The sequence below is a fragment of the Oncorhynchus nerka genome, linkage group LG3 (genome assembly GCF_034236695.1).
Source record: "Oncorhynchus nerka isolate Pitt River linkage group LG3, Oner_Uvic_2.0, whole genome shotgun sequence".
NCBI classification, from domain to species: domain Eukaryota; kingdom Metazoa; phylum Chordata; class Actinopteri; order Salmoniformes; family Salmonidae; genus Oncorhynchus; species Oncorhynchus nerka.
The window spans coordinates 30268068-30280841 of NC_088398.1; the positions used below are offsets into that span (position 1 = coordinate 30268068).

At 41.1% G+C, this 12774-nt stretch overlaps 1 protein-coding gene across 1 annotated transcript; it reads right to left on the bottom strand.

The window, feature by feature from the left end:
• Positions 1-6307: 6307 nt before the first annotated feature.
• pou3f2b (POU class 3 homeobox 2b) lies at positions 6308-9893 on the bottom strand. Its single transcript, XM_029629413.2, has one exon. It carries the CDS (start codon positions 9870-9872, stop codon positions 8550-8552), a length of 1323 nt encoding a protein of 440 aa, XP_029485273.2. The 5' UTR covers positions 9873-9893; the 3' UTR covers positions 6308-8549.
• Positions 9894-12774: the final 2881 nt, after the last annotated feature.

Sequence of the window (12774 nt, forward strand, 5' to 3'; positions counted from 1 at the left end):
GGGGCTACCGGTACCGAGTCAATGTGTGGGGGTACAGGTTAGTCGAGGTCATTTGTAAAGTGACTATCCGTAGATAATAAACAGAGAGTAGCAGCAGCATAAAAACAAAGGGGTGTTGGGGGGGAGGGGGTCATTGATTAATTGTTCAGCAGTCTGATGGCTTGGGGGTTGAAGCTGTTAAGGAGCCTTTTGGACCTAGACTTGACACTCAGGTACCGCTTGCCGTGAGGTAGCAAAGAGAACATTCTATGACTTGGGTGACTGGAGTCTTTGACAATTTTTGGGGCCTTCCTTTGACACCACCTAGTATATAGGTCCTGGATGGCAGGAAGCTGGGCCCCAGTGATGTACTGGGCCGTAGACACTACCCTCTGTAGCGCCTTACTGTCAGATGCTGAGCAGTTGCCATACCAGGCGGTGATGCAACCAGTCAGGTTCGTGCAGCTGTAGAACTTTTTGAGGATCTGGGGACCTATACCAAATCTTTTCAGTCTCCTGAGGGGGAAAAGGTGTTGTTGTGACTTAAAAACTGTCTTGGTGTGTTTGGAACTTGAAACTCGACCCGCTCCACTAACAGCCCTGTCGATGTTAATGGGGCCTGTTTGGCCCTCCTTTTCCTGTAGTCCACGAACAGCTCCTTTGTCTTGCTTACGTTGAGGGAGAGGTTGTTACTGCCAGGTCTCTGACCTCCTCCCTATAGGCTGCCTCATCGTTGTCGGTGATCAGGCCTACCTATCACTGTTTCGTCGTCAGCAAACTTAATGATGGTGTTGGAGTCCTGCTTGACCATGCGGTCGTGGGTGGACAGGGAGTACAGGAGGGGACTAAGCACTCACCCCTGAGGGATTAGCGTGACATATGTGTTGTTGCCTATCCTTACCACCTGAGGGCAGCTAGTCAGGAAGTCCAGGATCCAGTTGTAGAAGGAGGTTTTTAGTCCCAGGGTCCTTAGCTTAGTGATGAGCTTTGTGGGGACTATGGTGTTTGTGGGCACTACGATGAACAGCATTCTCACATACAGTTGAAGTCAGAAGTTTACATACACTTAGGTTAGAGTATTGAAACTCGTTTTTCAACCACACCACAAATTTCTTGTTAACAACCTATAGTTTTGGCAAGTCGGTTAGGACATCTACATTGTGCATGACACGAGTAATTTGTCCAACAATTGTTTACAGACAGATTATTTCACTTATGATTCACTGTATCACAATTCCAGTGGGTCAGAAGTTTACATACACTAAGTTGACTGTGCCTTTAAACAGCTTGGAAAATTCCAGAAAATGATGTCATGGCTTTAGAAGCTTCTGAAAGGCTAACTGACATAATTTGAGTCAATTGGGGGTTTACCTGTGGATGTATTTCAAGGACTACCTTCAAACTCAGTGCCTCTTTGCTTGACATCATGGGAAAATCAAAAGAAATCAGCCAAGACCTCTGAAAAAAATAAAATACATTGTAGACCTCCAAGTCTGCTTCATCATTGGGAGCAATTTCCAAACGCCTGAAGGTACCACAGTCATCTGTACAAACACCATGGGACCACGCAGCCATCAGACCGCTCAGGGAGGAGATGCGTTCTGTCTCCTAGAGATTAACATACTTTGGTAGAGGGAGGCTTGCAAGCTGAAGAACACCATCCCAACAGTGAAGCACGGGGGTGGCAGCATCATGTTGTGGGGGTGCTTTGCTGCAGGAGGGACTGGTGCACTTCACAAAATAGATGAAATCATGAGGGAGGAGAACTAGGTGGATATATTGAAGCAACATCTCAAGACATCGGTCATAAAGTTAAAGCTCGGTTGCAAATGAGGCTTCCAAATGGACAATGACCCCAAGCATACTTCCAAAGTTGAGACAAATTTGGCTTAAGGACAACAAAGTCAAGGTATTGGATTGGCCATCACAAAGACCTGACCTCAATCCTATAGAAACTGTGGGCAGACCTGAAAAGCGTGAATACTTATTTTCCACCATAATTTGTCAATAAATTCATAAAAAATCCTACAATGTGATTTTCTGATTTTTTATCTTCTCATTTTGTCTATCATAGTTAAAGTGTACCTATGATGAAAATTACAGGCCTCTCTCATCTTTTTAAGTGGGAGAACTTGCACAATTGGTGGCTGACAATTATTTTTTGCCCCACTGTATGTATGTATGTATGTATGTATGTATGTATGTATGTGTATAATATCCTATTGCTAAATATGAAAAGACATCTGCTCAGTGTTTTTGCTATTTGCTATTCTATTTTTGGTGGCAGTGGTAAGTAATCACATACAATTTAAAGTGTGTTTAACTTACGGCCTAGATTCAATCAGATCAAGCACTAACCAACAATAGCCAACACACACATAGCTGATGTTTTGGAGGTGTCTGAGATACAACTGCGTTGGAGCTGTCAATTTGGTGAGCAGTTGTTCTTGATCATTTTCATGAAGCCACACCTGTCCCACACCGCCAAAACAACCTCTATGCAAATGTCAGCTAAAGTAGGTATGATTAAATAGAGCACTAAGATTGCTTAATTTGATTATTATTATGAGGCCTATAATACATTATAAATCGGCCTAGGCTACATAATGAATGTTAAGTGGCCTACTGAACAGGATCCCACCACGAAAGACCAGCTATGTTAGCCTGATGAGAAGGTGCCTTAAATTGTTGAGTTTGTCAATTGACCAATGATTGGAAATTATGAAAGCATGTCTTAAGAATGAAATGAGCAGTAGGCAAGCTGTAAACCCATGTCCCTATCAATTTAAGAAGTTCTAAGAAAGAATGTGTTCCATGTGTCGGCCTAGGCTACACTAAACTGCCCCCTCTTTTATGCTATTATTCAGCCAAGGACTCGCTAGATGGCACCAGAGGATTGACGTTGCGCAACTTGAGCTGCGTGTAGCGGATAAGCACCAAGCAGAACCGTGTACCGCGCGAGCCTAATGGGAAATTTCAAGCAAACTAAATAAAGAGGAAGGTGTAATTAACATGTCGCAGTATTAATTACATCTGCAAGTGAACGAATGAATATATATAATATATATATATATATATATATATATATATATATATATATATATATATATAATTAGGCGTTGCTTCTGTAAGGGTCGAGATAGATCAGAGGCCGGTGCATTTTATGCAAAACATTGAAATGGCATTGTGGGCTCCTGCACACATTCCTTTGGAATATTTAGTTCTATTCAAATATAACATGTTACTGTTATATGCAAAGATGCTCAGTAAACAAACCAAGGCTATGTAAAAATTTATAACAATTCAAAAAGAATGACACTCTGCAATAACAGTAAATGTTCATAGGCCTACAAATGTGTAATGTAGGCTAGGATATGCAATTTCCACAAGTTCCCAAAAGAAAGCCCCTATGGAAGAAGGCATGTTAGACCAAGCTCTGCAGTTCTCATATTGATATGTCTTCTTTCGTAGGGAGTCTTTGAGGCAGCCAAATCCATCCAAATGTATCAATCAGGTGTTAATGGTAGATTGGCACTAAGGAGTCATCTAACCATAAAGGTATTAGGATATACAGCATCGCCGTACAGGCGAAGGAGGAAAGCTATGCTTCTTCGCCTTAAATAAACGCTCCTTGCTGTTGAACGCATATATTTGCTTTATCATGTCATTACCGTTAGTAGCCTAGGCCTACCGATCGATATCAAGACTAATGAAATTCCATTAGATCCGGTCACATTAACACTTTCAAACCATCGATAATATGCCTTCCACCCTTTCACATCAAAACGTTATTGAACTTGTGAAGCATCGAGTGTTTGTGTCGGTAGAAAGGCTGATAAGTATGATTGGCTCAGATTATCATCATATGATCGCATGTAAACAAAATGGGTAAAATAAGGGACATCCACGTGTATTCAATGTTTATAAATTATGCAATACAATATGGCATTTTGCTTTGACTTATTGGGCTCCCGAGTAGTGGTCTAAGACACTGCATCTCAGTGCAAGAGGCGTCACTGCAGTACCTGGTTCGAATCCAGGCTGCATTTACATCCGGCCGTGATTGGGAGTCCCATTGCGGGGCGCATAATTGGCCCAGCGTCGTCCGGATTTGGCCCGGGGTAGGCCGTCATTGTAAATAAGAATTTGTTCTTAAATTACTTGCCTAGTTAAATAAAGGTTAAAAAATGTTGGGATTATATTATCCCCCAAAATGTTTCATCCGGTCAAGATAAACATGATGTTGTGATGTAACGTAAGTACTACGATCATACCAGATGCATTGTTATTTACTTTTTCCCAACAAGCACGTAGAGTAGTTCGTCGTCAGACCATTTGTGTCGAAAGAGAAGCAACGCCCCACTGGGCATACTGGTTGAATAAACGTTGTTTCCACGTCATTTCAATGAAATGGTGGAATAGACGTTGAATTGACGACTGTGCTCAGTGGGGCTGCTCTCTGATCAACTTTCAAATATTACCATAGCACTATAATTAATCTACAATACTGACGATGGATCAGCTCCTATAGATATGACCAGCTTTGGCTGCAAATATTGAAGCGACTTATTCTAAATGCTTAGGCCTACCCTATAATAATGCACTAAATCAAGATTTGGCGCATCATTCCGCACATGTTGTTCGATATCGTGAAATATATTGAGGCAAGAAGTACAGACAATAGCCTAGAATTAGCCAAATATAATTCAATTGAATGAACATCAAATTGATTTCAATGTGATTTAAATATAGGCCCACGAAGCCTATAGCGTAGCCTATATTTTGCAGTCATCTCGGTTTTCAATTGAAGCACGCATCGTTGTATTATTCGTTTGTTTGTAACAAATGCAAAGACACAAGCAAGCCTATTTGTAGTCGACTGCGTTCTGAACTTATCCGCAGTCCCAGACAGACCGACGAACCTCTTGATTAAGTGTTAAACGGAGATTGCGTATAAAGTGACGGCAAAAAAGCATCTAACGACTCCCTTAGATGTTCTACGTGTGGTCTGAGGCCGTCAATAAATAACGAGCGTTATTTTGTGCAACTTGAGTAATGATGGTTTTGGGAAAAGCTCGGCTACTATACATCATAAGATTATTCTAAAGAGGATCTTAACGCTACGAAGGCTCGGAGAGCCATGCCCTTGTCTGGGTTGTGACCACAGAGTTAAATAGAGGTCTCTCAAATCTAGATTATATTTAGTTAATTCTAGGCTACTGCCTGTACTTTTTGCCTCAATATATTTCATGATATCTAACAACGTGCGGAATGATTTGCCAAATCTTTTTAAGTCCATTATTATAGGGTAGGCCTAAGCATTTAAAATAAGCCGGCCCTATAGGGGCTGATCCATCATCAGTTGTGGAATAAGAGCTTGTTTTAGCATGTACAGCGCCAATGAGGACTTTCACCATTTTGAAGTAGTCCACGTGATTCTATCCTGGTCATCAGGAGGAATAAGCCAATGAATTATAGTAATGAGCTAACATTGGCAGTAAATCACAAACCTTGGCTTCATACATGTTCAAACAACACACTACAGATGGCAGTATGCCCCCTTCCAGTTTGTTTGCCAGGTCATAAAAGTAGTAGAAGAAGAAAATGGACTACTTCAAAATGGAGGAGTCCTCAATGGGCTGCCAATAACGCTGCCCATGCGCTCACGGACGCCATAATAAGGACCGATACAATGATGCCATGTCTATCTAAGTCTATGGTTGTGATCGATAGAGGGCAGTTGTTGGCCCTATTCTTTTGAACCCATGTTCGAATGGATTCATTGACACTAATCGACACGTCCACAGGGCTCAATGGTGTTGTGGTCCATTTGACCTGTGGAATGTAGGCCTACATTTAGCCTACAAAAGACCGCACGCTGTTGAGAGAGCAGAAACGAAATAGGCCTTTTGCCTATATTTTCCCTATAGCCGAGGCTCACCACCCATTTGCTCATATTAAATATTTTTATCTAGTCAGTAAATATGAACGAATGCACAGAAATGGCATAGCTGTCGTGAAACGGTAACTTGCATTAATCTGGTTTTAGCATTTGGTTGGCATAATACAATGCGCCATGGCCATGAACTGATAAACATTTCAATCTTGTAATTGTTCTAAATTTCAAACTGGTAGTAACCAATTCGATGCCTCTCTTCTTGCGAAACTCAAAATGAACCAAATTCGTCATCATGACGTGATTACCACGTAAAGACCTTTGATGAGAATACAATTAAAAAAAGATTGTGGGAAATAGCCAGAAAGACCATGTTCTATGCAGCTTTAAATAAAAATACATTAGATCTCGACATTGAAAAAAGCTTTTTAATATCAACCCCATTATTTAAAAATGTGCAAGTCTTTGTTCATGTGATATCAAGTGATGAAATATTACCTACACATCACCATCTGCGTGTTTAACCCCCAGGTTTATCCAGATGAATTAAAAGTGAATGTGACAAACGCGGGGAAAAAAACAATAAACAAAACCAAAACAAAACATCGAATTTGTACATCCCACAGTTTGATTATCAGAGAATTGTGTGATTGGTCGATTAATTCAAGCTACAGAAGAAATACGATCAATACCATTAACTTTTTTCTTTAAAAAAACAAAAGTAAATGAGAAGAACACAAGTCCCTGGATATAATTTGCATAAAATGAAACAAAGCTACGGAGAACAAGCCATATGGTTATCATAAAACATGTATATACACGTAGCATTGACGGTATAGGCTATGGCAATCCCCCTGAAATAAAAAATACTATCTCTCCCCCTTTCTGACTAGCCTATATTCCATAAGCCTTTTCGATGCCATTTATATATCTATTGTACTTTGTCATCTATAAAAGTCATTATAGAATAAATTACAATCTCAATAACAAAATTATAAAATTAACGTATTTGATCATTATTCCCATATCGCAATGATACCAAAACAAAAGAAAGGTGGCAAGGATCAAATAAAATCCTCACCCTATGATAAATAATAAAATAATAATAATATATTATTCTTATTATTATTTTCATGATATGTGATGTCAGGTGACTTGTTTTTGACAAAGGGTCCACGTTGTTTTTAAAAGTTGATATAAAATGTAGAACACTTAAATATCTATTTCCTTTTGTAAAGGAATTATACATCTTTTAAATAAAATATATTTCAGCGAGCATATCGCCTTCTTTTGCCAATCTGTGGGCTGATTAATTATTTAGTTGCCAATCAATTAGACCATAATTACTTAAAGCATATATTTGATTCAAAAATATAATGTCAGGTGGACATTATTGAAAGCCAATGTCAGGACAACATGTGAAGTCAATTCTGCCAATCCAATTGAACTCACATCAATGAAATCCCTCTGAATTGAACATAAAATGCTTCTCAAACACATTACACTGCAAACAACAAGCATAATTTCAGCTACAAATAACTTTAAATAAAAATACAAGGTAGGCTATTGAAACCTAAAAATTGTGTCAAAACCATTTGGAATAAAAAAATAAACAGCTAAAACCTGTTTTTGTTTTGAAAACACCGAAAGAAAAAAAGTGCCCCAGTGAGAAGGAACTAAGCCGTGACTGTTTAGTTATACAATATTTACAAAATTGATCACAATGTTCTGTGAAACTTGGTGATATATCTTGCTCTAGAAAAGTGCCAGGTTTCCATCGCCACGTAGCCCTTCCGTGACCTGACTGCTAGCTGCTGGCCGCGTGGCGTGGAGCGGAGCTCAGTGTTGGCAGCCTTTTGTGTTTGATCCACACGTGCTGATATCATTGAGAGAACGAGAAGGATGATGTGCTCCTGTGTGCGTCCAAACGAAATATTAAAACCATACGACTTATGTGGTATCAATTATTCAAGGAGCTCATTCGAACTGCTCTTGACAACAACAACAACAATAATAATAATAGGGATATAACAGGTAACAGGCTAAAATAATAACGCTTTCGCACATAATCATTTGCCTAAACGCCTCAAAGCAATGTTGAATGTCAAAACTAACTGGAAAAAGATGACTGACGGATGATCAACCCTCACACATTGCTCAGCCGATGCTCAACCCCCAGCTGCTTGTCTGGGACAGAGAAATGGCGTTTAGGCTATGTTTTGTCGAATGCAGCTCTCATGACTTTTCTTGTCGGACCCACACGTCCAGAACAAAACCATGATGATTGCGCAGCGCCATGTGTTGAATACACCACAAAAGGCGAGAATGTAAACCATTTTAGCTATGAATCTCGAGGCTAGTTTTTAACGATAATTTCCTTTACGCGAAATATTTTTCACAATAGGGCTACACCTTTGAAACTGCGTTGAGTCACAGTGCTAGGCATATCCTCGAACATGTGTTCGCTTAGCTCTTGAAGAAAATTTCCACTCCATCGCTAATGATATTCGGGTTTTGAATGGTATTCAATGCAGATATTGTGTAAGTAGCCTACTCATGCCATAGGCTAGGCTATTATACATAAAACACCCACTATCGCTCATAGTCCAGTGAATTATATATCATTTTCAAGACAAACAAAATCAGGAAAAGTCTAATAGTGGTCCGTTATTGTTCATTGAACCGGTGTTTGGACTCCATGATGTGGCGGTGTGTCCCCATACACATCCTCGGTTCCAGGAAGCGGTCCACCGGGAGGAGTCATCCGTTTCTCTTTCTGTCTCCTGTTACAAAACCAAACCCTCACCACCTCTTTCTCCAGCTGTAGACCGTCCGCCAGGGAAGTAATTTCCGCCGCTGCGGGTTTAGGACACTTCAAGAAATGGGTCTCCAACGCCCCTTTTACGCTTACCTCGATAGAGGTCCGTTTTTTCCTTTTCCTCCCTTGTGCAGCGATTTTGTCCAAGCTGGTTGGGCTGCCCGAGGTGGAATCCGCTTCTTCCAACCACTTGTTCAACAAAGGCTTGAGTTTACACATGTTTTTGAAGCTGAGCTGCAGGGCCTCGAACCTGCAAATAGTGGTTTGGGAAAACACATTTCCATACAGCGTTCCCAAGGCGAGTCCGACGTCAGCTTGAGTGAAGCCCAGCTTGATCCTCCGCTGCTTAAACTGCTTGGCGAACTGCTCCAAGTCGTCGGAGGTCGGTGTATCCTCGTCCGAATGGTCATGGTGACTCTGTTGCTGGTGCTGGGACGCCTGGTGGCCGTGGTCGCTGAGATGCGGGCTGTGGTGGTCTTCGTGTGCATCTCTTAGGTTGTGGTGGTGCATTCCCTGTCCGCTGCCTGGAATCAGGCCGTTGACGCCGAATCCGGGCTGTGAATAAATAAGGCTCTGGCCATTGGATGTTGCCATGCTGGGTATGTGGGCTGCGGTAGTTCTCCACGCTCGGGCGTCGTGGTGGTTCCCATGTGACTGGTGCACCAGGTGGGGCGGTCGCGGCTGGTGCTGGTGCTGCAGGTTATTGGAACTGTGCATCTCGTCTCTGGTGCCCTGCACCGCGGGTTTGATGTCCTGCTCGCCGAGCGGACTGGTTGACCACGGAGCTCCCTCTCCGTGCGACAGTGCCGTTATCCACTGGTGCGCGTGGCTGAGCGGGTGACTGTTGCTCTGCAATGAGTAGTCACTCTGCAACAGGGTCTGCGCGTCCCTGTACGCCGATGCTTGCTGCATGCTCCCGGGCTCCGAGTGCACAATGGATGCGCTGGAGGTGAGGATATTGTAATGATTAGACGCTGTGGTCGCCATGACTCTCGGAGCCGGACTGATCGCTCTTATTAAAGGAACCTTGCATTTGACAGTTACTGTTTTGCCACAGGCGTCTCCCAGGCACTCTGCCAAGTGGACACAGCGGCGCGCACCTGCACTCCGCCTCGTCCCGCTGTTCATTGGACAGAAATGGCTGATGGACGTGGTTGCTACTGGCAACAGCCCACTCATTGGACGTTAGAGAGTCTCAACAAACACTACCTATTTCTAGAGAACTGCGAGTTCTGCTGCGGCACCTCTGAAACGTGAGAGACCGAGTGCGGCATGGAAAACGGAGAGAGGGGATAGGCACTGGCCGAGGTTTCAAATGGAACTGTAAGGAATTTACTCAAATTAATACGATAATGTTTTAAACCAATATATGAATATCGTGATTGCAGATCATTCGAGTGATGCATGCTTCAAATGTTTTTGTGAAATGTCCATTTGAGTACGGTTATAGATTTCCTCCTATTTATTTGTAGTAAATTGTGTTTGTATTTATTGTATTTACATAACTTTTTTTTTTAGACATGAAATGTTATTAATACTTATAATAACTGTGTGGGCATTTTCATATTTTGGTCGTTCAGTGATTGTGGCGAAAACTTTTTTTTCTTCAAGGATAAAGTTTTGTTTGAGGTAATAGGCGGATAGTTGCAGTTACATGTGTTATGTATTTATTGTGTTACTAGGCTTATACTATGAGATAGGATATGGATTCCTTGATATTGAATAGCCGAATGAGAGTAACTGAGACTTATTGCGAGGATCAGTGCTGGTTGCATGATGGAAATGATTGTAGGGCATAATTATTTTTTTATGGCCAAAAATGCAGGGAATGAAAACATGTTTTACTGTGAACCTGTATAGATACATGCTTTGTGCCACTGACAGTACTTTGCGTGTGCATTACATTTACATTTAAGTCATTTAGCAGACGCTCTTATCCAGAGCGACTTACAAATTGGGCATGTGTTACGTGATCTGTTTGTATACAATGTCGGTGATATAATGCCATTTCCCTCTGCATTACACGTGCTCTACAATACTGGGATGTAATCGTATGACAATACAAATATAAGGCTAAGCACAATAAACTTTTAGAATCAAACTAGTCTTGGCGCCATATGAAGGTGTAAACCTTAAAATATAAACGTTCAGTAATAGGTTACTTATGACTCAAATTGTTTACATCAGAAGCTAGACATAGCAGTCTTGTATTTTAAACGCCATTTGTGATAATAGACTGTTTAATAGTTGGAGTATGCATTTAAAACCGGAGTGCATAATGTACAACTATGGGCACGCTGTTCATTGGCTATGATGTCATTGTTGTTTAGGACTCTGTGTGTGTGTGTGTGTGTGTGTGTGTGTGTGTGTGTGTGTGTGTGTGTGTGTGTGTGTGTGTGTGTGTGTGTGTGTGTGTGTGTGTGTGTGTGTGAAACGCTTCCACCTCAGACCTATGAAAATCGGGTCTGAAATAGTACGAGTTTTCAGATATTCGTTTGGGCACTATTTTATTTGGTTTAGGTTTAGTAGAAAATTCGTTGATGTCATTTGTAAATACCAAGTTGAACATGTTTGGATTATGGAGACCTACACGAATATAAAACGTCTACAAATAGAACAAAAAAGTTGGACCACCACAATAATGTCAAACAATGACGGTAAGAGATTATAAAAGTTGTGCGTGACAAGGCAGATACATAAAAGGCCTGTGGAACAGAGACAGGAACAGAACAACATTCAAATATTTCAATAAGCATTGCATCTGCTTAGGTGTTTCCAGCTGTAGGCCTAACTAACTAACTATAGCCAAAGTTGCATACCGTGATTAAATTGCGCCTACTCAACAAACGTTCCACAGTGGCTTAGAAGTGAACGTAACGCGTTAAGCACAGTGCTGAATTCGGTTATATAGGCAAGACTAGTGTTGTGTTGCCTAAGTATACTTTTCAAATCGAACCCATTAAAAGTATGATCTTTGGACAATTAGCTTTCAATATGCTACTTAATTGATTAAAATATAGGGAAAATAAGTAATAAATACATTATATAATAGTACAAGGAAATCAATATTTTATGTCTGAAGTAGGCCTATACACATATTGTCTATACAGGGTTGGGGAGTATCTGATTACATGTAGCCTAATCATGTAATCTGATTACAAAAAACTAACTGTAATCAGTTATGTTAACAGCAAAACTATTGTAATCAGATTACAGATACTTTAAAAAAAGCTATTACTTACTGTGTTTTTTTTTAAGTAGAAGGGATGTTTGCGAAAAAATACCCTATGACACATTTCTGTTTTCCAATGACATTCAATTTATCTTCGAAAAAAAGCGCAAGTTTAAGTTTGTTCCACCTGGGCGAGCTCTGACCACAAGTCAGAGACTACGATGGTGACACACCAAATACTTTCGATGGGAAAGGGAAAGTAACTGTAAGTAATCCGATTGTTACTGAGTTTGGGTCATCCAAAAGTTATATTACTGGATTACAATTTTGGACAGGTAACTGTAATGGATTACATTTAGAAAGTAACCTACCCAACCCTGTGTCTATAGGCCTAGTCATAGCCTCCATTTATGATTTGAGATTGTAGGCCTATAGGCGTAGCAGGCCTAGTAGTCTTACAACAGGGCTCTCCAAACCTGTTCCTGGAGAGCCACCGTCCTGTAGGTTTTCAATTCAACTCCAGATATAAATAACCTGATCCAGTTTATCAACCAGCTAATTACTAGTCAGTAATACAAAAAAAATACATTTTTTTCTCTCACTTAGGCCAATATACGGCTAAAATGTTTCTTAGAGTGGGAGTCGACTGGCTGATGTTTAGTCAGTGAAGCATCAAGGACAGAAGTGCATACAAGCGGCTTAGTGAGATCATGCCTCGATCCGTGGCGTGGTGCGCAGGTGTCAAACCCGCCACAGCTGCTGTCCTCTCTCTCTCCTCCTCTCTGTGCGGCTCAGGGATAGGATAGGACATTGTCCAAAGAGAGACATTCTTGTCGAACCACTGCTGGTTGCCATAGAGAGGAGTAAATGAAACAACAGAGCTCACGTCACAGCTACTTTCGCCCCCTC

Coding starts and splice junctions, on each gene's coding strand:
- pou3f2b (XM_029629413.2), bottom strand. CDS start 9,872: ATGAGTGGGCTGTTGCCAGTAGCAACCACGTCCATCAGCCATTTCTGT.